This window comes from Balaenoptera acutorostrata, chromosome 1 (assembly GCF_949987535.1).
Source record: "Balaenoptera acutorostrata chromosome 1, mBalAcu1.1, whole genome shotgun sequence".
Taxonomy (NCBI): domain Eukaryota; kingdom Metazoa; phylum Chordata; class Mammalia; order Artiodactyla; family Balaenopteridae; genus Balaenoptera; species Balaenoptera acutorostrata.
Genome location: NC_080064.1, coordinates 169,646,978 through 169,673,621, shown reverse-complemented (window position 1 = coordinate 169,673,621; position 26,644 = coordinate 169,646,978). Strand labels below are relative to the sequence as shown.

Genomic DNA, 26,644 nt, shown 5'->3' with positions numbered 1-26,644 from the left:
AATGCTGATCACAGCACCATATATCTTCTACAGAAAAAATATTTTAATAAAGAATATTAGTTTTCTTTAGGGTTTACTGAGGGATTATAGAACCAGAATAATATGAGCATAAAAACTCAGTAAAACCATTAAATACCTTTTATTTTGAAGGCCTCTTAATACTTAGTTGTTTATAATCGATTTTTACATAAAATCAAGTAATTAGTACACACATGCATTTAAATAGCATCTAAATCTCGTTTAAAAAACTATATATTTGCTTGAACCATACCATTAGGCATATTACTCAAAAATCATTTTTAAAAGAAAATATTCTAGTATAGTGAACTTTTCCTTAAAATGAGACAAAAACTTAACATCATGCCACGGCTTCGAAGTTTTAGAAAAGCGAGATTTAAAACTTTCCTTCCCAGTAATTTTAACTGGAGGTCTTGTCAAATTTCACAAGAAATTTCATGTACGTAACAGTGAGCATAAGATGGGCACGTTTTTGTTGCTATGAGAACCTTCTATTTTGTATCAGAAATCGCAGCCTTGACGACGCAGTGTTTGCGCCGATTTTACACATGTTTTTCTACAGCGATTCCGCTCCTCCAGTAATAACAGTTTAATGGCTCTGGTTTCCGCCCGCGCCGGCCCAGTTTTCCGTCCCAGCTCCAGCTCTCGCCCGCCGTGCAGTCCCCGTCTCTGGGAGCCGGCGGCGAGCACTGGACGGGAGAAAACGGGGGGCCAGAGGTGGGGCAAGTCCGGCCTCCCCGCGGGGTGCGGACGGCAAGGAGAGGCGGTGGGATTGCCGGTTGGTTCTGTCACCCCGGAGCCGAGTTCTGCACCCATCTCTCCAATTGCGTTTTAAAATATGCAGTAAAAAAAATCGAGCAACGCCACATCCTACAAACTGGAGGGGAGGCGGAGAGCATTGTGTCCCCAAATGGATCATAAACAAGGGAAAGGAGGGGTTCGGAACTTTATTATTAAATACTTCCTCCACGCCAGAAAAACCAGGGCTCAGGCCTCTGTACTGAAGGAATAGGCTGAACCCCTGGCCCCGGCTCAGTGGTCGCGGGCTGCGGGTCCGGGCTTCCGGTCTCCCGGGCGCCAGAGGGTCATGGCGGGAAGGGGGAGGGCACGCGCTCCAAGCTTTCCCTCCCCCACCCACGCCCAGGGTCTTCTTCCTTCGGGATTCGGAGCCGCCTATCCTCCAGGGCCGACTAGCCGCAGGGCTGCAGGGGGCCAGGACGCCGCGACCTAGCTTAGCGACAGGGCTCTCCCCGGCGACGGCGCCGCAACAAGATGGCGGACGACAGAAGCAGGGAAGGCACAGGTAAGAGGCGCCGCGGGAGCTCAGCCGTAGCCGCCCGCCGCGATCCCGGGCCGCACCGGGGAGCTCGGGACAGGGTGGGTCACCCTATCTCTGGACCCCACCCGCAGGGAGAGAACTGCCCGAACCAGGTCCCGCCGCCCGCCCTGCAGAGGAGGCCCCCTCCCCTGTTCCTGCCGCCTCGCCTCGCCCCGCCCCTCCGCTCCCGCCAGGCAGTCATTCCGCCCCTCCCGCCCCTCCCGCTTCTCGGTTCCCGCCTGGCCCTGGTTCTGACCCCCTTCCTCGTCCCTTTTTCCGAGCCCCGAGCCTCGCTGCCAGGGCGGCTTGCGGCCGAGGCGCTGGCAGGGGAGGGCCATAATGGCGTCCTTGTTCACGGTCTCGGGGACGCCGCCTCCAATCCCTCGACCGGGCTCTGGTTGCCGCAGGCGCCACGCCGGCAGCTTCTCGGGCTGTGGGCCCCGGGGCGGGCCTGCGTGAGGACCGATCCGGCCGCCAGAGTCTGGCGGGCTCCTCCCCTGCCGCGCCGAAACCCCGCCCGGGCCAGCGGGCTGGCGTTCGCGACCACCATTTTGCCTCCGTAATGGGGACGTAGGAGGACTGCCTCGAGGGCACTGCCGCTCCCTCCGAACCTCCAGGCTCCGAAGTGCCTGCTCGGTGGCCGGCGCTATGCTACCCGCCCGGTGTCTTGTCTTAAACAAACAAACAAAAAAACAACTTTAATAAAGACGAAAGAGCAAACTCCAGAGGGAACTCGTGGAGCCTCGTGCGCTGGCCTGGTCTCTGCTGCGGTACCAGCCGGACCAGCGCGCGCGGTCGCGGCGGCAGAGGCGGGACTGGGCTTCAGGGCGCCGGGGCGCCATATCGGGGGTGGGGGAGGATTGATGTGCTTCATGAGTGGGGAAGCGAAAACCCGGTTATCCATGTTTAGTTGCAAGACCATTACGTTGTTTTAATTCGGCGGTTTGCTTAAAAACTTGATCCTTGGTTACTATCCTACGTTACTCAAAAATAATTGTTTATTTTGGTAATTGGCCAACTCATCGCAAAAACATCAAAAAAGCCATGAAACTGTAGAGGTAAACATCTTAGAAATGAAAATAATACTCCACCTTTGTTCTTTTCTTGAGTGCTTGAAACATCAACATACCATTTTTCTCAGCATGGAACAAAGATGTAATCAGGTTAACAAGTAATATTTACAAGCGTAGAAGCCAGCCCTAGATATTTAGTCACTTGTCACGGTGATCACAGAAAATCAGCGGAGAAACCCACAAAACTGCAAAAGAGCTACCTACTGATGGCAATAATACTATTCGATTTTTTTATGGTACCGTTAATCTAAAAGTCAGACTTATTTTTTACATGTTACCTTTCCTAAGATGTCCTTATAATTTTTTCGTGGTGCTTTAAAAGTATAAGGTACATCCTAAGAAAATGATTACTTTTTTTTTGTATTAGTTTTAAAACTTCTCCAGAAAACCAGATGACTTACTTTGATTTATTAAATTATTATTTACAAAAAAATGGAAGAATCATTAGAAGATAATTTTAACAAGTTAATCGTGGATTTTTAAAAAAGATGATTAGGTCAGCCTGAGGAAAAAAAAGCGCTGTATTATGCTGCAAATACAATTTTTTTTCTTCATTTAAAAAAAGTAGATTGAAAGCTGTTTTGATTTCTGTTTTCAAAAATACTTTTCTATTTAAAATAAGCTAATTCAAAGAAGAAACAATTCTGTCTATAGCCATAGAAGAAGTATGAATGTCAAAGCTGGATGTCATTCATTCAGTTGGCATGTGTTTAATGCCTACCATATGGAAGGCATTCTTATTAGGTTAGAACTTCCGAGGATACAAATACTGAAAAAAATATTTTTTTCTCCCAAGGAAGGTGAGATCAGTAAGGGAGATAAGACATGCATAAATGGGAGGGAACAGTCAGCTGGACTGAGCAACCTGTCCCCTCCTGCTTTGGGCAGCAGCCGGGTATCCCTGGGAGCTTATCAGAAAGGAAGGAGCTCAGTCCCAGCCCCTGACCTACTGAATCAGAGTCTGCATTTAAGCACACCTGCAGATGATCCACATGCTCATTAAAGTTTGAGAAGCACTGTTGTATGGTATATCTCATTTACTCCTTTTTTTTGTTTGTTTTCTTTGAATTTTATTTTATTTTTTTATACAGCAGGTTCTTAGTTATCTATTTTATACATACTAGTGTATATATGTGAATCCCAATCTCCCAATTCATCCCTCCCCCCACCCCTGCTTTTCCACCTTGGTGTCCATACGTTTGTTCTTTACATCCGTGTCTCTATTTCTGCCTGGCAAACCAGTTCATCTGTACCATTTTTCTAGATTCCACATATATGCATTAATATACGATATTTGTTTTTGTCTTTCTGACTTCACTCTGTATGACAGTCTCTAGGTCCATCCACGTCTCTACAGATAAACCAATATCGTTCCTTTTTATGGCTGAGTAATATTCTGTTGTATATATGTACCACATCTTCTTTATCCATTCGTCTGTCAATGGGCATTTAGGTTGCTTCCATGACCTGGCTATTGTAAACAGTGCTGCAGTGAACATTGGGGTGCATGTGTCTTTTTGAATTATGGTTTTCTCTGGGTATATGCCAATCGTAGGATTGCTGGGTCATATGGTAATTCTGTTTTTAGTTTTTTAAGGATCCTCCATACTGTCCATGGTGGCTGTATCAATTTACATTCCCACCAACAGAGCAAGAGGGTTCCCTTTTTTTCACACCCTCTCCAGCATTTGTTGTTTGTAGATTTTCTGATGATGCCCATTCTAACCAGCGTGAGGTGATATGTCATTGTAGTTTTGATTTACATTTCTTTTTTTTTTTGATGTTTTCTGGCTTTATTTATTTATTTAGGTTGTGTTGGGTCTTCGTTTCTGTGCGAGGGCTTTCTCTAGTTGCGGCAAGCGGGCGCCATTCTTCATCGCGGTGCACGGGCATCTCACTATCGCGGCCTCTTGTTGCGGAGCACAGGCTCCAGATGCGCAGGCTCAGTAGTTGTGGCTCACGGGCCTAGTTGTTCCGTGGCATGTGGGATCTTCCCAGACCAGAGCTCGAACCCGTGTCCCCTGCATTGGCAGGCAGATTCTCAACCACTGCGCCACCAGGGAAGCCCTTGATTTACATTTCTCTAATAATTAGTGATGTTGAGCAGCTTTTCATGTGCCTCTTTGCCATCTGTATGTCTTCTTTGGAGAAATGTCTATTTAGGTCTTCTGCACATTTTTTTGAATGGGTTGTTTGCTTTTTAAATATTGAGCTGCATGAGCTGTTTATATATTTTGGAGATTAATCCTTTGTCCGTTGATTCGTTTGCAAATATTTTCTCCCATTCTGAGGGTTGTCTTTTAGTCTTGTTTATGGTTTCCTTTGCTGTGCAGAAGCCTGTAAATTTCATTAGGTCCCATTTGTTTAGTTTTGTCTTTATTTCCATTTCTCTAGGAGGTGGTTCAAAAATGATCTTGCTGTGATTTATGTCAAAGAGTGTTCTTCCTATGTTTTCCTCTAAGAGTTTTATAGTGTCCAGTCTTACATTTAGGTCTTTAATCCATTTTGAATTTATTTTTGTGTATGGTGTTAGGAAGTGTTCTAATTTCATTCTTTTACATGTAGCTGTCCAGTTTTCCCAGCACCACTTATTGAAGAGACTGTCTTATCTCCATTGTATATCCTTGCCTCCTTTGTCATAGATTAGTTGACCATAGGTGCGTGGGTTCATCTCCGGGCTTTCTATCCTGTTCCATTGATCTATATTTCTGTTTTTGTGCCAGTACCATATTGTCTTGATTACTGTAGCTTTGTAGTATAGTCTGAAGTCAGGGAGTCTGATTCCTCCAGCTCTGTTTTTTTCCTTCAAGACTGCTTTGGCTATTCGGGGGCTTTTGTGTCTCCATACAAATTTTAAGAATTTTTGTTCTAGTTCTGTAAAAAATGCCATTGGTAATTTGATAGGGATTGCACTGAATCTGTAGATTGCTTTGGGTAGTATAGTCATTTTCACAATGTTGATTCTTCCAATCCAAGAACATGATATATCTCTCCATCTGTTTGTATCGCCTTTGATTTCTTTCATCAGTGTCTTACAGTTTTCTGCATACAGGTCTTTTGTCTCCTTAGGTAGGTTTATTCCTAGGTATTTTATTCTTTTTGTTGCAATGGTAAATGGGAGTGTTTCCTTTATTTCTTTTTCAGATTTTTCATTGTTAGTGTGTAGGAATGCCAGAGATTTCTGTGCAGTAATTTTGTATCTTGCAGTTTTACCAAATTCATTGATTAGCTCTAGAAGTTTTCTGGTGGCACTTTTAGGAATATCTGTGTGTAGTATCATGTCATCTGCAAGCAGTGACAGTTTTACTTCTTTTCCAAGTTGTATTCCTTTTATTTCTTTTTCTTCTCTGATTGCCGTGGCTAGGACTTCCAAAACTATGTTGAATAATACTGGCGAGAGTGGACATCCTTGTCTTGTTCCTGATCTTAGAGGAAATGCTTTCGGTTTTACACCACTGAGAAGGATATTTGCTGTGGGTTTGTTGTATATGGCCTTTATTATGTTGAGGTAGGTTCCCTCTATGTCCACTTTCTGGAGAGTTTTTATCATAAATGGGTGTTGAATTTTGTGAAAAGCTTTTTCTGCATCTATTGAGATGATCATATGGTTTTTAATTCTTCAATTTGTTAATATGGTGTTTCACATAGATTGTTTTGCATATATTGAACAATCCTTGCATCCCTGGGATAAATCCCACTTGATCATGGTGTATGATCCTTTAAATGTGCTGTTGGATTCTGTTTGCTAGTACTTTGTTGAGGATTTTTGCATCTATTTATCAGTGATATTGGTCCTGGACTTTTGTTTGTTGGAAGATTTTTAATCACAGTTTCAATTTCATTACTTGTGATTGGTCTGTTCATATTTTCTATTTCTTCCTGGTTCAGTCTTGGAAGGTTATACCTTTCTAAGAATTTGTCCATTTCTTCCAGGTTGTTCATTTTATTGGCATAGAGTTGCTTATAGTAGTTTCTTATGATGCTTTGTATTTCTGTGGTGTCCAATGTAACTTCTCCTTTTTCATTTCTAATTTCATTGATTTAAGTCCTGTCCCTCTTTTTCTTGATGAGTCTGGCTAAAGGTTTATCAATTTTGTTTATCTTCTCAAAGAACTAGCTTTTAGTTTTATTGATCTTTGCTATTGTTTTCTTTGTTTCTATTTCATTTGTTTCTGCAATGATCTTTATGATTTCTTTCCTTCTACTAACTTTGGGTTTTGTTTGTTCTTTCTAGTTTTTTAGGTATAAGGTTAGATGGCTTATTTGAGATTTTTCTTGTTTCTTGAGGTAGGCTTGTATTGCTGTAAACTTCCCTCTTAGAACTGCTTTTGCTGCATCCCATAGGTTTTGGATCGTTGTGTTTTGTTGTCATTTGTCTCTAGGTTTTTTTTGATTTCCCCTTTGATTTCTTCAGTGATCTCTTGGTTATTTAGTAACGTATTGTTTAGCCTCCATGTGCTTGTGTTTTTTACTTTTTTTTCTCCATGTAATTGATTTCTAATCTCATAGCATTGTGGTCTGAAAAGATGCTTGATATGATTTCAGTTTTCTTAACTTTACTGAGGGTTGATTTGTGACCTAAGATGTGATCTGTCCTGGATAATGTTCCATGTGCACTTGAGAAGAAAGTGTAATCTGCTGTTTCCAGATGGAATGTCCTATGAGTATCAATTAAATCTGTCTGGTCTGTTGTGTCGTTTAAAGCTTGTGTTTCCTTATTAATTTTGTGTTTGGATGATCTGTCCATTGGTGTAAGTGAGGTGTTAAAGTCCCCCACTATTATTGTGTTAACTGTCGATTTCCTCTTTTATAGCTGTTAGCAGTTGCCTTATGTATTGAGTTGCTCCAATGTTGGGTGCATATATATTTATAATTGTTATATCTTCTTGGATTGATCCCTTGATCATTATGTAGTGTCCTTCCTTGTCTCTTGTAACATTCTTCATTTTAAAGTCTATTTTTCTGATATGAGTATTGCTACTCCAGCTTTATTTTGATTTCCATTTGCATGGAATATCTTTTTCCATCCCCTCACTTTCAGTCTGTATGTGTCCCTAGGTCTGAAGTGGGTCTCTTGTGGACAGCATATATACGGCTCTTGTTTTTGTATCCATTCAGCGAGCCTCTGTCTTTTGGTTGGACCATTTAATCCATTCACATTTAAGGTAATTAATCGATATGTGTGTTCCTATTACCATTTTCTTAATTGTTTCGGGTTTTTTTTGTAGGTCCTTTTCTTCTCTTGTGTTTCCCACTTAGAGAAGTTCCTTTAGCATTTGTTGTAGAGCTGGTTTGGTGGTGCTGAATTCTCTTAGCTTTTGTCTTTAAAGCTTTGATTTCTCCGTCCAATGAATGAGATCCTTGCTGGGTAGAGAAATCTTGGTTGTAGTTTCTTCCCTTTCATCACTTTAAATATATCTTGCCACTCCTTTCTGGTTTGTAGAGTTTTTGTTGAGAAATCAGCTGTTAACCTTATGGGAGTTCCCTTGTATGTTATTTGTTGTTTTTCCCTTGTTGCTTTTAATAATTTTTCTTTGTCTTTAATTTTTGTCAGTTTGATTACTCTGTGTCTTGGAGTGTTTCTCCTTGGGTTTATTCTTCCTGGGACTCTCTGCGCTTCCTGGACTTGGGTGGCTATTTCCTTTTCTATGTTAGGGAAGTTTTCAACTATAATCACTTCAAATATTTTCTTGGGTCCTTTCTGTCTCTCTTCTCCTTCTGAGACCACTATAATGCGAATGTTGGTGCGTTTAATGTTGTCCCACAGGTCTTTTAGGCTTTCTTCATTTCTTTTCATACTTTTTTCTTTATTGTGTTGTGTGGCAGTGCTTTTCACCATTCTGTCTTCCAGTCACTTATCCATTCTTCTGCCTCAGTTATTCTGCCATTGATTCCTTCTAGTGTATTTTTCATTTCAGTTATTGTATTGTTCATCTCTGTTTGTTTGTTCTTTAATTCTTATAGGTCTGTGTTAAACATTTCTTGCATCTTCTCGATCTTTGCGTCCATTCTTTTTCCAAGGTCCTGGATCATCTTCACTATCATTATTCTGAATTCTTTTTCTGGAAGGTTGCCTATCTCCGCTACACTTAGTTGCTTTTCAGGGGTTTTATCTTGTTCCTTCATCTGGTACATAGTCCTCTGCCTTTTCATTTTGTCTTTCTTTTTGTGAATGTGGTTTTTGTTCCACAGGCTGCAGGATTGTAGTTCTTGCTTCTGCTGTCTGCCCTCTGGTGGATGAGGCTCTCTAAGAGGCTTGTGCAAGTTTCCTGATGGGAGGGACTGGTGGTGGGTAGAGCTGGGTGTTGCTCTGGTGGGCAAATCTCAGTAAAGCTTTAATCAGCTTGTCTGCTGATGGGTGGAACTGGGTTCCCTCCCTGTTGGTTGTTTGGCCTGAGGCGACCCGGCAGTGGAGCCTACATTCTCTTTGGTGCGGTAATGGTGGACTCCGGGAGGGCTCAAGCCAATGAGTACTTCCCAGATTTCTGCTGCCCGTGTCCTTGTCCCTGTGGTGAGCCACAGCCATCCCCCTCCCTCTGCAGGAGACCCTCCAACACTAGCAGGTGGGTCTGGTGCAGTCTTCTACGGGGTCACTGCTCTTTCCCCCTGGGTCCTGACATGCAGACTACTTGGTGTGCATCCTCCGAGAGTGGAGTCTGTGTTTTCCCCAGTCCTGTTGAAGTCCTGCAATCAAATCCCACTAACCTTCAAAGTCTGATTCTCTGGGAATTCCTCCTCCTGTTGCTGGACCCCCAGGTTGGGAGTGAACTCCAGTGGGTGGACTTTTGTGGTATATATGTCCTCCAGTCTGTGAGTCACCCACCCAGCAGTTATGGGATTTGATTTTATTGTGATTGTGCCCCTCTTACTGTCTCATTGTGGCTCCTCCTTTGTCTTTGGATGTAGGGTATTTTTTTTGGTGAGTTCCAGTGTCTTTCTGTTGATGATTGTTCAGCAGTTAGTTGTGACTCTGGTGCTCTCACAAGAGGAAGTCTCATTTACTCTTTACAACAGTTTTATGAGTTAACTAGCTGCAGTTTGAAGGACATGATGAAATAGAAGTATGTTGTCTGAGGATAAACTAGAGACTCATGTGCTGATATCATCTTTGTATACACATATTCCACTCCTATATTTGATTTTCAACACTTAAGTTTCAGAAATTACGTCTAACTAATTAATAAGAATAGACCTGGCTTTGAGGATTCACACAAGCTAACTAGACTTGTGAAGAGTGATGTGCAAACCTGAATAATGATTTATTAATTTAAATAGGGGTATGTTGATACATTGATCAGAAAGCTGACCTCTGCAATATCATATATTGTTTTATGTGTATTAAGCTTTTGGAGAGGGCAAATCTATATTTCTAAAGTTTCTTTATGAGCATGGAATCACACAAAAGAAAAAGGATAGTTTTGAAGGATATATCCATTACCTTATAAGCTCCAAGAGGGTGGGGAGATCACTTCTTTGTATTCAGTGTCTTGCAGAGTATACAGCACATGGTAGGAATTCAATAAATATTGTTGCATTCAGATCATTTGAATTAATTAAAAGTGTTTATGTTTTAATCAAAGCATTACTTACTGTTTCCCCAAAAATCTACACCTAAAAGCACATAAAACTATTGTTAGGGGTTTTTTCCTTTTTCTTTCAGGTAAGCTATATGCTTTTATTTCATCTGGCTCAACAAACATTTTTTGAGATCCATGGTATTCATTGGCATGTCTTTAAAAAACAAAAACATACATGTATTTTGAATTGTTCATATTTAATCTTGAATTTTTTTAAAGTTGTAAAGGAGGATTAAGTTTCTGGATAGCCATCACACCTAGCTCTTCTTCAACATTTAGGGATTAACCTTGATACAAGTAGTGAGAATATTGGTAAGGAAAAGTAACTAAATCTATGATGGGTTATTTTGCTCTCTTTATAAAATTTTTCTGTAAGATTATATACAGTGAAATCATGCTTATTTGTAGCATTTTTGTACTTTAACATAGTATAACTTATCTTTTTTCCTAGATTAGAAAATGTAACATAGTTATGTTAGCAAATAGAAGAATTAAAAATGTTATAATCAAGTTAAATTTTTTAAAAAGGACTTAATTTTATTTGTTTTACTGAAAGGGGAATTTTTGAAATGGGATAGGAAAAATTATTTTTGAATTTCTGTCATTTCTGTATAAGTTTCCTCAGCCAGAGCATTATTGTTTTTTGTTTTTTGTTTTTCTCTTCTGTTTTGTTTGTTTAAAATGGAGAATCAATGCAGTTGTTGATTCTTTGGATCTTTAAATCTTATTTTAATGTTTCTGTCTCCTAGAGAATTTTACGTAAGACTGGAAGGATCTTCTACTTGTGATTAAAGTCATGTCTAGGAAACAGACTGCTTAGGAATAACATAATTTTTGGCAGGCCAGTGAGCTTTGGAAGGTGTGTCAGTTTTTTTTTTTTTAAACAAGCCTCAGATACTCAAAGTTCTTTCTAGGATTTACTATTTTTGTTTGTATTAAAATATTCTTTTGACTTTGCATGCTTTGATAATATTGCTTGGTAAAGTGCTTCCAATTCCTTATCAACTCCTAGATGTCTTTGAAGTTTTACAAGTTTTTTTTGTTTTGTTTTGTGTTTTGTTTCCCCATATTGTGTCATTCCTCTCAAAACCCAACATTTGGAAATCTAAAGTAAAAAGTAGAAATTACAGGTGAATATTACTTTTTAAAGAGTGAACTGTTGATAGTACAGAGCACAGTATGGAATAGTAGAAAACGTGAGCTTTGGAGTAAGATTTGAATTTGAATTACAGCTTTCTCAAGCTGTATCTGATCTTAGCCAACATGCTAAACCTAAGGATCTTCAGGTTCCTCAAATGTAAAGTGGGAATAATTATATCTATTTCATAATATTGTTGTAATGTGGGCAGTATTTTCTTATTCATCCTTATACCCTCATCACCCCACAATGCCTGGCATTAAAGGAATGCTGAATAAATAGGGAGGAAAGTGGTTGGTGCATTCTAGGGAGTTAGTGGCTGTTTAGATTAGTAGATTCTATATGCATGACATGGAATCTAAGGGTTAAGAAAAACTTTAAGTCTTACCAATTATTGCTCACACATGATGCATTCATGCATATTTGGGGGCCATTTAATAAGTTTTCTCCGTATTTTAGACTGATTAGCATTCAGGGAGAGACTAACTGAAGAAGAAAACTAACTTATAGAAACCTAATTTGCTTCCTCTAATTCTGAATTAGTAAGTTTGGAGAGGAAATTCCCTGGTGGTCCAGGGGTTAGGACTCTGTGCTTCCACTGCTGGCATCCTGGGTTCGATCCCTGGTCAGGGAATTAAGATCCTGCAAGCTGTGTGGCGCAACCAAAAAAAAAAAAAGAAAAGTTTGGAGAAAAATTGGACTGAAATTTATTTGTACTAACCTATAAAAATTTGTCAATAAGATTTATAATTTAAAACATCAAATGGACATACCCGTTAGGATGGCTACTATAAAAAACAACAGCAACAACAAAATAATGTATTAGTGAGGATGTAGAGGAATTGAAGCCCTTGTGGACATTTAACTAGGAATGTAAAAAGTAAAATGGTGCAGCTGCTGTGGAAAATAGTATGGTGGTTCCTCAAAAAATTAGAAATTGCATTGCCATATGATCCAGCAAATCCACTTCTGGGTATATACCCCAAATAATTGAAAGCAGGAACTTGAACAGATATTTGTACACTTGTGTTCATAGCAGCATTATTAACAATAGCTGAAAGGTGGAAGCAACTCACGTGTCCATCAGTGGATGAATGGATAAAGAAAGTGTGGCATATACATAAAACTAAATATTATTCAGCCTTAGAAAGGAAAGAAATTCTGACATATACACTACATGGATGTATATGTACATGCGTATTTGAGGACATTTTGCTGAGTGAACTTATCCAGTCACAAAAAGACAAATACTGTATGATTCCACTTCTATGAGGTATCTAGAGTATTCACATTCATAGTAGAATGGTGGTTGCCAGGGGAAGGATAAAAGGGAGGTTGTTGTTTAATGGGTATGATGCCAAAAACTCGGCCTTTGTACACCAGTGCCAAATTGAATCTCGGAGACAGAGTTTTGGACAAAGTAGAAAAGAATAGCTTTGTTGCTTTGCAAGGCAAATGGGGACACAGCCGGCTTGTGCCCCTCAAAACTCTGTGTCCTTCCCCAGGAGGATTTGGTGAGGAGTTTTATAGCAGTGGTTCAAGGGTAGGGTTGCTGATAAGGATTAGGGTGTGTGAAGGGCCTGCACTCCTTTAATCTGGCCTTAGGTGATCTGATGAGTTTCTGTGGTTCCTTTAATCTGGCCTCAGGTGTTCTCTTGAAGAACTTCTCTGGTTCCTTTAATCTAGAATGAAGAATGCTAACATCTTCCATTTATTGGGGGATTTAGTTCTGTAAAGAGCTCAAAGATGTTATGTGTATCCCTTGAGGAGGAACCAAGACCCTGCTGCACCATTGTTTCTTGACTGCTCCTCCCTTGTCTCTGCATCCCCTCCCTTCCCTGATTAGCAACTGTTCAAATCTGTCCTTTGGGCCTCTGGGAAGGTTGTGGAGGCTGGAGTCTATTCCCTATGAACAAGAAATGGGGGACACAGAAAGGCTTCTGTGCCCAGGAGCCCCACAGAGTCCTGCTTGGTTTCTCTCCCCCCTTTTCTTTGATACTCCTCAATCTTGAGAACAGATGCTGGACAAGAAAAGGAATAATCATTTTGGATAGAAACAGTCATAATCTTGGCAGATGAACTTTGTTTTAGGGGGGATTCAGTTTTAATCCCCCTTTTCAGTTTTATCTTTCCCCAGATCTTTCAGGGAATGGGGTTACTGCCACTCTGGCTACTTACTGCTGAAATGGGGTGTAGTCCTGCCTAAATTTTGCGGAATGGCTACCAAATTAAAAATATTTGAGTTCCAAGTCCTGGATCCGAGTCTTGTATTGCTTAAGATCTCATTCCCTTGGTCCACCATTTTGGTGCAGCAGACCCAGTTAGAAGGAGGAGGAGTGACAACTGGAACTTCCACAATGGTCACTTAGTTTTACCTTGGATATCTGAACCATAGTTATTCCATTTTGACCTTCAAATGTGTTCTCCTCCTCAATGGCCAGAGCAGATGTACAATGCATGTCCAAATGGCCACAAAATAGGCCACTTTTTAAACTTAAACCATGTAGAAGCCAGAGTGACTTCCCCATACCTCAATACATACAGATTTTTTTTTCTTTCATCATTTCCTCTTTTGATTGCAAGTCTTTCAATAGAAAACATTGAGGATCAAAATATTTGTCCCTCGATGCTGGGGTGATTCAGCTGTTTGATCTGGGTGTAGATGATGTCCCTCGGTGCTATGCCTCCTTTATATTTGCCTAGGTAGTCCACACTGGAGGAGAACTGATCAGGTATCGTGAATAAGCTCAGGGGTATGTTAATGAGGAAACACTTTGTAGACCATACACTTTATCGTTTATACCCAGTTGTTACACAAGCATTGTACATGTGCTTTTAGCAGTAGACCCAGTTCAGCAGTGTGATGTGAAATTTATCAGAGACCTGTATTTGTCAAACGGGTCCTTCACATAAATCCTCTTGAAGATGAAGCATTTTGCAAAAGTATCAGAGTATAATAATAACTGTCTATAAATCACAGAAAGACTTAAAAAGTTATGGTTAAACATTTAGTCACAGTGATTGACAAACGAAACTTAGTTATTGCTGTGACATACAACATTTACAAATAACTAGAATAATGACTGATAAAATTTTACCAGGACATACTACATTTTTAGGAATTACTCACTTGACAGTGCTTCCCATGTAATTTAACATGTTAATTTAGTATTTCTCTGAGATGCCTCAAGGTTCCTCTGAAGCATCTAAGTTGGCTGGAGGTCAGAAGAACTTTTAGAATCTGCCAAACAATACTTATTTACTTAACCAAAGTGAAGATTTCAAAGGCAAATACAGATCACTTAAAGGCAAAGAAACTCATAAGCTGTTATCAAAATATTCCCAGAAAACTTTGGAGGGAGAAACCAAATCCGTTCTTGCCCCAGCCCACTCCCAGCAAAATCCATTTACCCAAATAGATTTAATCCAATGTTAGAAAATCCTGATCATGCACAACTCTTCTCAGTGTCCCTTTTTCACACACTTTCCATCACATTCTGCATCCATATTATTTTGTCCCTTATTTTTTTCCCCATTCAGAAACAACCAGCTCTAGGACAAAATTATTTTCTTTTCTCTTTGTACCATCCTCCTATTACCTTACTGTTCACTTTCTTTATTATGTAGCTGCATGAATGCTTGAACATACGAAATTCCTCCTGTCTTTTCGTTCCTGTGACAAAACAACTCTAGCTGGACGATAGTATGGTAATTTAGGCTACCATTCAAAGACCACCTTTCCTCATTTTCAGGAATGTATGTTGCCCAAACAGAATTACAATAGAACCTCATTCCTTTTTCTTAGTCATAGGTTTATAACTATAGGTCGACCAGTCTACCAGGATTTTCCCCAGGGGGCTATCAGATGGAATTTAAGAAGAAGCGCTTCCCATGTTTGACTGATAGAACACTCATGTGTGGACTAAGAACAAACCAAAATCCTTGCCAGCAACAGAAGCCTCGAACCAAAGAAACCAAAAACCAAACAGAAACTAAAAACCAGATAGCACAAGGCTCAAATTGGCTTCCAAGTCCCAACTTAGCCTGTGACCTCTGTCCAAGCAGTGTGCCTTCCAAATGGGATTTCCCAGAATAAAAAATCCCCCAAATGGGAACCAAGGTTCCTCTAAATGGACAGGGCCATAGGGGCCTTGGACTGCATGCCAGGGGACGTACCACATGCTGGCTGAGGTATCACGACGTCCCAGACACTACTTTTCTCCTTCCCCAAAATAATTCCTTAGAGTAGGACATTCAGGCCGTCATGGGCAGGAAGAAGAGAGGAATGTTGTTGAGATGAAGATGGCCTCAGCAGCTGCTGGGATGGTCCCTCTTCCTCCATCTGCTCCTGCCTGGGAGTTCCAGCTGCCGGGGTGGTGGAATGGGTATGACTGGGGCTCGGCCTTTCTAGGCAAGGGTCCCAGGTGATCTGGCCTTTAAAGGAATTCTCCAATCCTTTGCTCTCTTGAAAGAGGCTGATGTGGAGAAAACCTTGGAGTGTCCGATCCAACCAGGGGACCCCCCCATGGGGCTGTCCGCAGGTCAGCCCCATGTTGGGTGCCAAATTTGATGCCGAAAACTCGGCCTCCGTGCACTGGTGCTGAATCAAATCTTGGAGACAGAGAACTGGGTGAAGTTCTCTGTCTTGTCAAAGAATAGCTTTATTGCTTTGCCAGGCAAAGGGGGATACAGCTGGCTTGTGCCCTGAAAAACTGTGTGTCCCAACCCGGTGGGATTTGGTGAGGAGTTTTATAGCAGTGGTTCAAGGGTGGGTTGCTAATAATGATCAGGGTGTGTGCAGGGCCTGCATTCCTTTAATCTGGCCTCAGGTGGTCTCCTGATAAGCTTCTTGAGGTTATCAAACTGTGACCCTCTCTCTGGAACATCTTCCATTTGGTGGTGGTTTTAGTTCTGCAGAAGAGCTTAAAGATACAGTAAGTCCCCTACATACAAACAAGTTCTATTCTGAGAGAGCGTTTGTATGTCCAATTTGTAAGTCCAACAAAGTTAGCCTAGGTACCCAACTAACACAATTGGCTACGTAGTACTGTACTGTAATAGGTTCATAATACTTTCCACACAAATATATAAAAAGCAAACAAATATGAAAAATGAAGACATTTTTAACCTGACGGTACAGTACATTGAAAAGTACAGTAGTACAGTAAAACAGCTGACATACAGGCGCTGGCATTGAGTGAACAGACAAGAAGAGTTACTGACTGGAGGAGGGAGAGGAGGTGGGAGATGGTAGAGCTGAAGGATCGTCAACAATAGGAGACAGAGGGCAAGCTGCAATTTCACTCATGCCTGATGTTGATGGAGTGCACATTCGCATCTTTGAAAGTTTGCAACTTGAAGGTTCATATGTAGGGGACTTACTGTATGGTTATGTGTATCCCTTGAAGGGGAACCAGGACCCTGTCCCAAGGCTGCACTATTGTTTCTTGACTGCTCCTCCCTTGTCTCTGCATCCCCTCCCTTCCCTGATTAGCAACTGTTTGAATCTGCCCTTTGGGACTCAGGAAAGGTCATGGAGGCTGGAGTCTGTTCCCTACAAACAAGAAATGGGGAACACAGAAAGGCTTCCATGCCCAGGAGCTCCACAGCGTCCTGCTAGGTTTCAGGTATAGTGTTCAGTTTTGCAAGATAAGAGTTCTGGAGATTGTTTGCACAACAGTGTGAATATCCTTAATGCTACTGAATGGTTAAGATGGTTAAAATGGTTAAGATGGTTAATTTTTTGTTATGTCTATTTTACCATACTTAAAAAAAGTCAAATGGAAGTGTTTCATCCAAAAAAAAAATTGTCATTGTTTTTGGAAGGCACTTTGGAAATTTGTATTATTTAAAGTTTTTTATAAATTTGGAGACATTGATAAAATCTACTTGTCTGACAAATGGGGATACAAAGTAAATTGTTATGTATTGACTTGTTGGATTGTAGCCATTTAAAACCATATAAAAATTATGTGTGTAAATGTGTAAGAATGACAGGGGAAAACAGAAGATGATATCAGGGTGGTCAGATTTTTCCAGGGGCATTTATTTTTAAAGAGTCTCATACTAATGTCATTTCTACAAAATTTTAAGACCCACTTAGCAACTATTTTTATATTTTAAAATCTGAATGCTAATTATAAATTATTCTTACCCATTTGTGAAAACATATTTACCAAGTCCAATACTTGGCAATGCTTTATAAACCTCTAGTATGGATTTTTTTAGATATTAAGAGTGTAATAAAATAACTTATTTTAAAAATGTAGCATTAGGACTTCTCTGGTGGCACAGTGGTTAAGAATCTGCCTGCCAATGCAGGGGACACGGGTTCGAGCCCTGGTCTGGGAAGATCCCACATGCTGTGGAGCAACTAAGCCCATGTGCCACAACTACTGAGCCTGCGCTCTAGAGCCCGTGAGCCACAACTACGGAGCCTGCATGCCACAACTACTGAAGCCCGCGCGCCTAGAGCCCGTGCTCCACAACATGAGAATCCACTGCAATGAGAAGCCCGTGCATTGCAACAAAGAGTAGCCCCTGTTTGCCACAACCAGAGAAAGCCTGCGCGCAGCAATGAAGACCCGAGGCAGCCAAAAATAAATAAATTCATTTAAAAAAATAAAATAAAATGTAGCAATAAATTTGGAGCCTAAGACCTGGGCTTGAATTTGGATACTGCTTTTTTTCAGATTTTACTTGGGCATGTCACTTAATTTCTTTAAACTTCAGTTCAAAGAGTTCTCAGTCTAATGAGCACTTTGAAGTAGGCACTGGGCTAAATATTTTACGTGAATTATGTTATTTAATCCTTCCAACAAACCTATGTGGGAGATACCTCTTTTATCCCCTCTCTACAAATAACAGGGGCTTGGATGGTAAAGTGGAATTCCAGTTTCAGCTCCAACAGGTAAGAGCTTGGAAGTCATCACCCCTGTTGCCATAAACTGGAAGAAATACTTCGTAATTTTGGTGAATAGCTGATGGCTCTGTGGAGGCTGTGTAAATGAGAAACTTCTGGGAGCCTACAGTCTTGGGAGGTCCCTCACACTTCCTTGGGTTTTACTTCCAGGAATCCCACAAGGCTATCTGGTAAAGTGTCAAGAAAGACCTCCCTGTTGCTCTAGCAGGGAGGAGGGAGAAACTAACCATTTTGAAATCTCCAGAACATTCTTCATAGCAAAGATCTGCTCTCCAGGAGGAAAAGACCTTACCAGAGCTTTGTCTTACCTATCTTTATTTAACCAACTCCAGTGCCCTGTAGCCTTCCTGTCTCATCTAAGAGGATGGGGATAAGCTAAAAAACACTTGTGAATGTCACAATTAAGAGACCCGGGTCCATTAAAAAACTGAAATTTAATCATGAGACTATAGAATGCTTTTCTTTACTTACAACTTATCACCACATCAACGGGGCTACAGTACAATAACACTGGATTACAACTGAAAGATGTGTGAAATGCAAACTGTGTTTAAGGAGGAATTCTCAGAGGAATCTGGCACCTACAGCTACAGCAAACATTAAACACACCCTATTCCTAGTCAAATTGACATAAAGCCTCACACTAATGATCTTCTGTCTCAGTTCCTGTTACCTGATTCATCACGTGTGGTTTTTAACCAAAAGTTACAAGGCATGCTAAAAGGCAAGAAAAACAACCTTAAGAGAAAGCAAGCATCAGAACCAGACTCAGATATATTATACAGATTTTGGAATTATCAGATAAAAAATTTAAGAGCTATGACTGATATGTTAAGGGCTGTAATGGAAAAAGTAGACAAAATGCAAGAACAGATGAGTATTGTAAGCAGAGAGATGAAAACTCTAAGAAAAAGAAGGAAATGTTAGAGAGCAAATGCAGTGTAATGGAAATGAAGAATGCCTTTGATGGGCCTATCAGTAGATTCAACATGGTTGAGGAAAGAATCATGGAGCTTGAAAATGATGTCAATAGAAACTTCCCAAACTGAAATGCAGGGAGAAAAAATGAAAAGCCAAAGCAAAACCCAGAGCATCCAAGAACTGGGACAATTAAAAAAGGTGTAAAATACACATAATTGGAATTACCAGAAGGAAAGGAATCAAAGAATGGAGCACAAGAAATGTTTGAAGTAATAATGGCCAAGAATTTTCCAAAATTAATGACAGACACCAAACCAGATCCAGGAAGCTAAGGGAACACCATCAGAATAAATAGCAAAAAGCTATGCCTTGGTATATTGTATTCAAACTGCAGAAAACCAAAGATAACAAGAAAATCCTGAAAGAAGCCAGGAAAAAAAACACCTTACCTAGGCTTCTTGTCAGAAACCATGTAAAGCAGGATAGAGTGGACTGAAATATTTAAAGTGTTGAAAGACAGGTAAAGCAATGTGACCAAGGCCACTTAGCTAAGTGTTGAAGCAAGGACTCCAAAGCCAGTGCTCTTAGCCTCTATACCCCATATAGAGAAGTCAAGGGGAATTTTATATAAAAGGAAGGGAAAATTGGCCCCTGATCTCATTATCTAGAGCAGTAGTTCTCAAACTTCAGTGTACATCAGCATCACCTGGGCTAGTTAAACCATAGGCTGCTGGATGCCATTCCCAGAGTTTCTGAACCAGTTAAGTCTCGGACGGCTGAGGTGGGATTGGGGACCCGAGAATTTGCATTTCTAACAAGTTACCGTAGGATGAGGATGCTATTAAAAAAACCATTGATCTAGAATCTAGAGTAAAATTTGCCATTTTAATATATTTCCTTCCAGGTTTTTTCTAGGCAGATTTGTATTTTTTTTGTTTTACAGATTTGAGATTACCTTGTATATAGTTTTATGTCCAGCTTTTCCACTTACTATTATAAGCACTTTTTCATATCATAAGTATTTCTCAAACATTATTTTTAATACCTGGCATTCATTATATTTATGAAATATATTTAAGCTTTCCCTGACTGTTGGATGTTTACATTGTTTCCAAATTTTCTGTGCTATAAATAATGCTGCAGTGAATATTCAATGAATGCCTTGTGTCAAGAATCTTTTGACACAGCTTTGATCCCCACCCTCTATCCCCTTTGGAAAAATGATTTCATTCAATCTTGTCTTTGTTGGTTCTTACTAGTTATAATACTTAGGAGTTACAGAAGATAATCTAATTTCTAAATTCTGTGAGTACCTTGTTGTGATTCTTTTGTACTACTTACATTATTTTCTTTTAAAAATGTTTAATCAAAGATACATAATTAAAAAAAAAAAAGATACATAATTATCAGTCAGCTTATGATCAGGGTAAGATACATCTTTTTGCTTATTGTTTGTCTGTCCTTTTATAGTGGAAACTCCATGAAGTCAGAGACTTTATTTCACTTACTGTTTAATCCCTGGAATTTAGAACAATTGTAGGAGGTAGTAGTCAGCCTGTAAATATTTGTTGAAGGAATGAATAAACCAGGAGTAACACATTGAGTAAAGAAGTTTAATGTCACCCTGCATGGTCTTATTATGGGTAAATGTATTTTTCTGTTAACCTTCTAAAAATATTGAAAATAGCTCAGAGTTACCCTCATTACATTTGCAGAGGCACTCAGATTGGAAATTACATATTTAATCCAACCTCATCATTTAAACAGCTAGAATGGCACTTCCACTTCAACATGATGATTGAGCACCCCTTTATTTTTACCCTTTCTGAAACCCCACTAGAATGACAGTAAAGGAAAAAAAAAAAAGGCATAGACTTACAAAGATAAAGAGAATAGGAGAGGAGATAATAGGGGTTTGTAAAAAGACATTACTCAAGAGGTAATAAATTATTAAATTGATGGATAAGTGGCCACTAACTTAGCAGAACCAAAGAAAATAAACGTAAGCCTATAGAGGAGGGAGCCTAAAAGAAACAAACCAAGTGGAGCTGTAAAATCCTGGAAGGGCTTAGGATTGGAGGCAGCAGCCGTCTCTGATGGCCTGTGTGTGGAGTAAGGCTAAATTTGGGAGGTTTGGATGAAAGTCATAAGGCAAATGGTTGGATCTGTCATCCCTTGGAGTAACCAGCTGATAACTTCCCTTCCATCCATGCAGAAGACTGGAAGTTTACTTTAAATCAGAGAGATTTAGGACTTAGGGATACCTGGCACAGTTGATGGTAGGGGGTGACGTGTCATGATTTTTACCAACTTTGATAATAGTAGCTGAAATACTAACATTTGTATTCAATTTGATATTACCACATAGATTAAGTACTTCTGAGTAGGACCCAAGATAATAAATCTGAAAAGTGGTAGTATGTCTAATAGGATGTCAAAGAGATGGGGATTTGAAATTCTTTTAAGATCTTCATTAGTAATGAGGAAGAGGAGCTATGTACCTCTTTAATTGGTTGGTAGATTTGCATTGGTAACAACATTATAAAATAGTATAAGCACTAAAAGCTTCAAAAGAAGAGTGAAAGGGAATTTAGAGATTAAAAAACTTCAGGTGAAATCAGTAAATGAAATTTCATAGAAACTGTGCAATAATAATGAAATGAGAGGGAAACTGTTTCAAATGTGACTTCAGTTTCAGTGACTTTTTAATCTCCATTATACTTCAGCTGCCCACTCTCATGGCCAAACTGTATATTGCATCATCTAGAATTGTGCCGCCTCTGACATCTTAAATTCAGATATTTTATTCTTGAACTACCTTCTTATTCAGCACTGATTGTTTTTAAAAATAATTTTGTATAATAATTCTGTGAAATAATTTCAAATTTACAGAAAAATTATAAGAATAGTATAGATATTCCCACATTCCCTTTACCCAAATTAACTAATTTCAACATTTTGTCACATTTTTATCCCTCTCCTTATCATATACATATATTAAAAATACATATTATGTGTCTATAATATATGTATTTTTTGCTTGAAACATTTGAGAGTGTGTTACATACAATTGTGTCACTTTATTCCTTAATACTTTTGTATGTATTTCATAAGAAAAAAGATAATCTCTTATGTAAAATCTCAATGAAGTTTAACTTCGATAAACTTTTTTTTAAAAATTGAAGTATTCACAATATTGTGTTAGTTTCAGGTGTACAGAAGTAATTCAGTTTTATATATATATATATATTCAGATTATTTTTCATTGTAGGTTATTACAAGATATTGAATATAGTAGCCTGTTCTATACAATAAATCCTTGTTGCTTATCTATTTTATGTATAGTAGTTTGTATCTGTTAATCCCATACTCCTAATTTATTCCTCCCCCCTTCTCTTTCCCCTTTGGTAACCATTAGTTTGTTTTCTATGCCTGTGAGTCTGTTTCTGTTTTATATATAGATTCATTTGTATTACTTTTTAGATTCCACATATAAGTGATATTATATAATATTTATCTTTCTCTGTCTGACTGACTTCACTTAGTATAATAGTCTCTAGGCATTCTTTTTTATGGCTGAGTAATATTCCTGTGTGTGTGTGTGTGTGATTCTATTGTTAGTTTTTTAAGGAACCTGCATACTGTTTCCCATAGTGGCTGTACCAATTTACATTCCCACCAACAGTGTAGGAGGATTCCCTTTCCTTCATACCCTCTCTAGCATTTATTATCTGTAGACTTTTTGATGATAGCCATTGTGACCAGTGTGAGGTGATACCTCATTGTGGTTTTGATTTGCATTTCTTTAATAATTAGTGATGTTGAGCATCTTTTCACGTGCCTGTTGGCCATCTGTATGTCTTCTTTGGAGAAATGTCTTTTTAGATCATCTGCCCATTATTTGATTGGGTTGTTTGTTTTTTTGATAGTGAGTTGTACGAACTATTTGTATTTTTGGATATTCCCCTTGTCGATCACTTTGTTTGCAAATATTTTCTCCCAGTCCATAGGTTGTCTTTTTGTTTTGTTGATGGTTTCCTTGTGCAAAAGCTTTTAAGTTTGATTAGGTCCCATTTGTTTATTTTTGCTTCTATTTCTTTGGCCTTGGGAGACTGAGAAGAAAATATTACTAAGATTTATGTCCAAGAATGTTTTGCCTGTGTTCCCTTCCAGGAGTTTTATGGTATCATATCTTATATTTAGGTCTTTAAACCATTTTGAGTTTATTTTTGTATATGATGTGAGGGAGTGTTCTGATTTCATTGATATATAGGCAGCTGTCCAGCTTTCCCAACACCACTTGCTGAAGAGATTGTATTTTCCCCATTGTATTTTATTGCCTTCTTTGTCATATATTAATTGACTGTAGGTGTGTGGGTTTATTTCTGGGCTCTCTATTCTGTTCTATTGATCTGTATGTCTTTTTGTGCCAATAACAGGCTGTTTTGATTACTGTAGCTTTGTAGCATTGTCTGAGGTCTGGAAGGGTTATGCCTTCAGCTTTGTTCTTTTTCTTCAGGATTGCTGTGGCAATTCTGGGTCTTTTGTGGTTCCAGATACATTTTAGGATTATTTGTTCTAGTTCTGTGAAAAATGTCTTGGGTATTTTGATAGCGATTGTATTAAATCTGAAGATTGCTTTGTGTAGTATGGCCATTTTAACAATATTAATTCTTCTAATCCAAGAGCATGTGGTATCTTTCCATTCTAATTTTCAGTTTCCCTTATCAATGTTTTATAGTTTTCAGCATATAGGTCTTTCACCTCCTTGTTTAAGTTTATTCCTAGGGTTTTTTTTTTGACACAATTTTAAACGGGATTATATTTTTACTTTTTCTTTCTGGTATTTCATTGTTCGTGTAAAGAAATGTAACAAATTTCTGTTTATTAATATTCATCCTGCTCCTTGCTGAATTCATTTATTAGTTCTATAGTTTTTGTGTGGAGACTTTAGGGTCTGTGTGTAGAGTATCTTGTCATCTGCAAATAGTGACAGTTTTACCTCTTCCCTTTCGACTTGGATACCTTTTATTCTTCTTGTCTGACTGCTGTGGCTAGGATTTCCAGTACTATGTTGAATAGAAGTGGTGAGAGTGGGCACCCTTGTCTTTTTCCAGAATTTAGTGGGAAGACTTTCAGCCGTTGAGTATGATGTTAGCTGTGGGTTTGTCATGAATGGTTTTTATTATGTTGAGATATGCTACCTCTATACCCCCTTCAGTGAGAGTTTTTATCACGTATGGATGTTGAATTTTGTCAAATGCTTTTTCTGCGTGTATGGAGATGATCATGTAATTTTTGTCTTTCGTTTTGTTAATGTGGTGTTAGATACACCATTTTAATTTAATTCAGTGGTCCATATTCCAATTTTGTCAGTTGTCCCAGTTGTCAGTGATGCCTGTTATAGCATTTTCCCCTTCTAGTATAGATTTCAGTCCAGGATCACATATTGTATTTAGTGTCATGTCTCTTTAGTCCCCTTTAATCTAGAGCAGTACTTTAGTCTTTGTTATCTATCATGACATTGATAAACATTAACTGATTCAAAAAGAGTTTGGATCATCTATATCAATTCATGATCTTATATCTCTAATTCCCTCATTACCCTATTCACTGTTTCACTGATATGGCAGGGAAAATACAAGCCATAAAATAGAAACTCCCTCAATTTCCTGACACATACACATTTACCTGCATCTACTGGATTATTGCAAAAGCCTCTTAATTGTTTTAATTATTTTCATTTACTGTGTTGAAATCTGGTTATCTGGTGATGTATTCTCTGTTTAAAACCTTTTAATGTTTTCCCATTGCCTTAGGACGGTCTCAACTGTAGCAGAGCAGACTATGATGTTTTATTTCTCCAGGTTTTTCTCTAATCACAAGTCTGGTAGGTACCATCCTCCATGCGTTCTATACTTCACCGTAATGAACAGTTTGAAAGTTCCTGTAATGAAAGTACTAAGCCTGTGCATATATTGTTTTCTCATCCTGGGCTTCATTGAATAAATGGTATTGCTTAGTGGTTAAGAACATGAAATCTATAGTAACTGTTTATGAGTTCAAATTCCAGCTCTGCCACTTAAGAGCTGGGTAACTTTAGGCTAGGTACATAACTATTCTAACTTCCTCACATGTCATGTGAGGAGTATAGTAGAACCTACCTCATATGGTGGTAAAGCATGTAGCAGAGAGCTTCACATGTAGTAAGAGCTCCATACATGTTACCACTCATTACTTATTGTGTCAGGCACTATGTTGGACATTGGAGAATAGAACATATTTGGGCCTTACCCTCTTAGAGGTTATATACTGTAGAGGAGAGAACCATACTTACATAACATTTAATGATATTTGGGGTAAGTTCGAAAAGTTCTAGAAGAGGGACTCCTGACTTAATTTTTTCTTACTTCAGGGGCTTTGAGTGTGGCATTCCCTATACTGAAAAACCTACTAGTTTTCAGCTAAAGGAACTGCAGATTTAAAAGCCCAAATAAATAAAGGAGCATGGCTTATTAGAGGCATTGAATATAAGGGCCAGTGTAGCTGGAGTGGAGAGGTGAGGGTGGGTAAGACTGTAAGACTGTGAAATGAGGTTTATAAGTAGACAGAGGCCATACCTATTAGATGACCAGGTCAGGGGTGCTGACTTCTATCCAAGAGCAAGAGGAAGTCATTAAAGCCTTTTAATTAGGGAGATAATACAGTTCAGTTTGTGTTTTTAAGACGTCACTTGCCTGCACTGTGGCAGATTGGGCCAGGGCAAGAGCAGATGATGATGGCGGTATCTTGGACTAGGTGGCAGCAGAGGAAATAGACAAGGTTTTAGAGTCTGGAGATTCTAAATTTCTTTGTGACTGCATGTTGAGATTTGGAGGAGAGGGTTATGGATGAATTAACACCTCTCCATTTCAATTTCTGACTATTTCTTCTGGTCTCTACCTAAGTCCCGCCCTCAAAACTGAGTTGGGTGCCACTTTTGTGCTCCTATAGTACTGTCTGCATACTTTGCTGAGTTTTAGCACATCTGCTGTTACAGTTTACTATAGCTTGTTTGTTTCCCTTTTAAATTAAAATGTATTTGTGGTAGATGATCAATAAATATTTGATAAATGAAAGTGTGTGTTAACATAAAGCTAGATGATGAGTGAATACAGTATTTTATAAATTTATTTATTTATTTATATTTTTTATTTTTTGGCTGTGTTGGGTCTTCGTTTCTGTGCGAGGGCTTTCTCTAGTTGTGGCAAGCAGGGGCCACTCTTCATCGCGGTGCGCGGGCCTCTCACTATCATGGCCTCTCTTGTTGCGGAGCACAGGCTCCAGATGCGCAGGCTCAGTGGTTGTGGCCCACGGGCCCAGTCGCTCCACAGCATGTGGGATCTTCCCAGACCAGGGCTCGAACCCGTGTCCCCTGCATTGGCAGGCAGATTCTCAACCACTGCGCCACCAGGGAAGCCCCGGTATTTTATTTTTAAGCCAGGTGTTTTGGTGGTATATTGTTTTTGGATCAAGTCGTTTATAAAATAAGAATTCATTTAGAACTCCTTCTCCTCCCCAAAAAACAACTTAATTGGGTCTTGACTTTTTTTTTCTTTTAAACAGCATGTCTCTGGAAAAGGTATTGGCATTACTTGGGTCAAATAGAACAACAACATTATTTGTACTTCTAGTTAA

General features: G+C 39.3%; 1 protein-coding gene across 3 annotated transcripts in view; it reads left to right on the top strand.

The window, feature by feature from the left end:
* Window positions 1–791: 791 nt before the first annotated feature.
* EFCAB2 (EF-hand calcium binding domain 2) overlaps window positions 792–26,644 on the top strand; it is a 120,392-nt gene continuing 94,539 nt past the window's right edge. For 2 of the 3 annotated variants that reach the window (XM_007167171.2, XM_007167172.2), the window contains exon 1: window positions 792–1,321. In XM_007167171.2, coding sequence (XP_007167233.2) covers window positions 1,291–1,321 — 31 coding nt within the window. In that variant the 5' untranslated portion in view covers window positions 792–1,290. The remainder of the gene's footprint in view (window positions 1,322–26,644) is intronic. The other variant, XM_007167170.3, reaches the window with a different exon arrangement.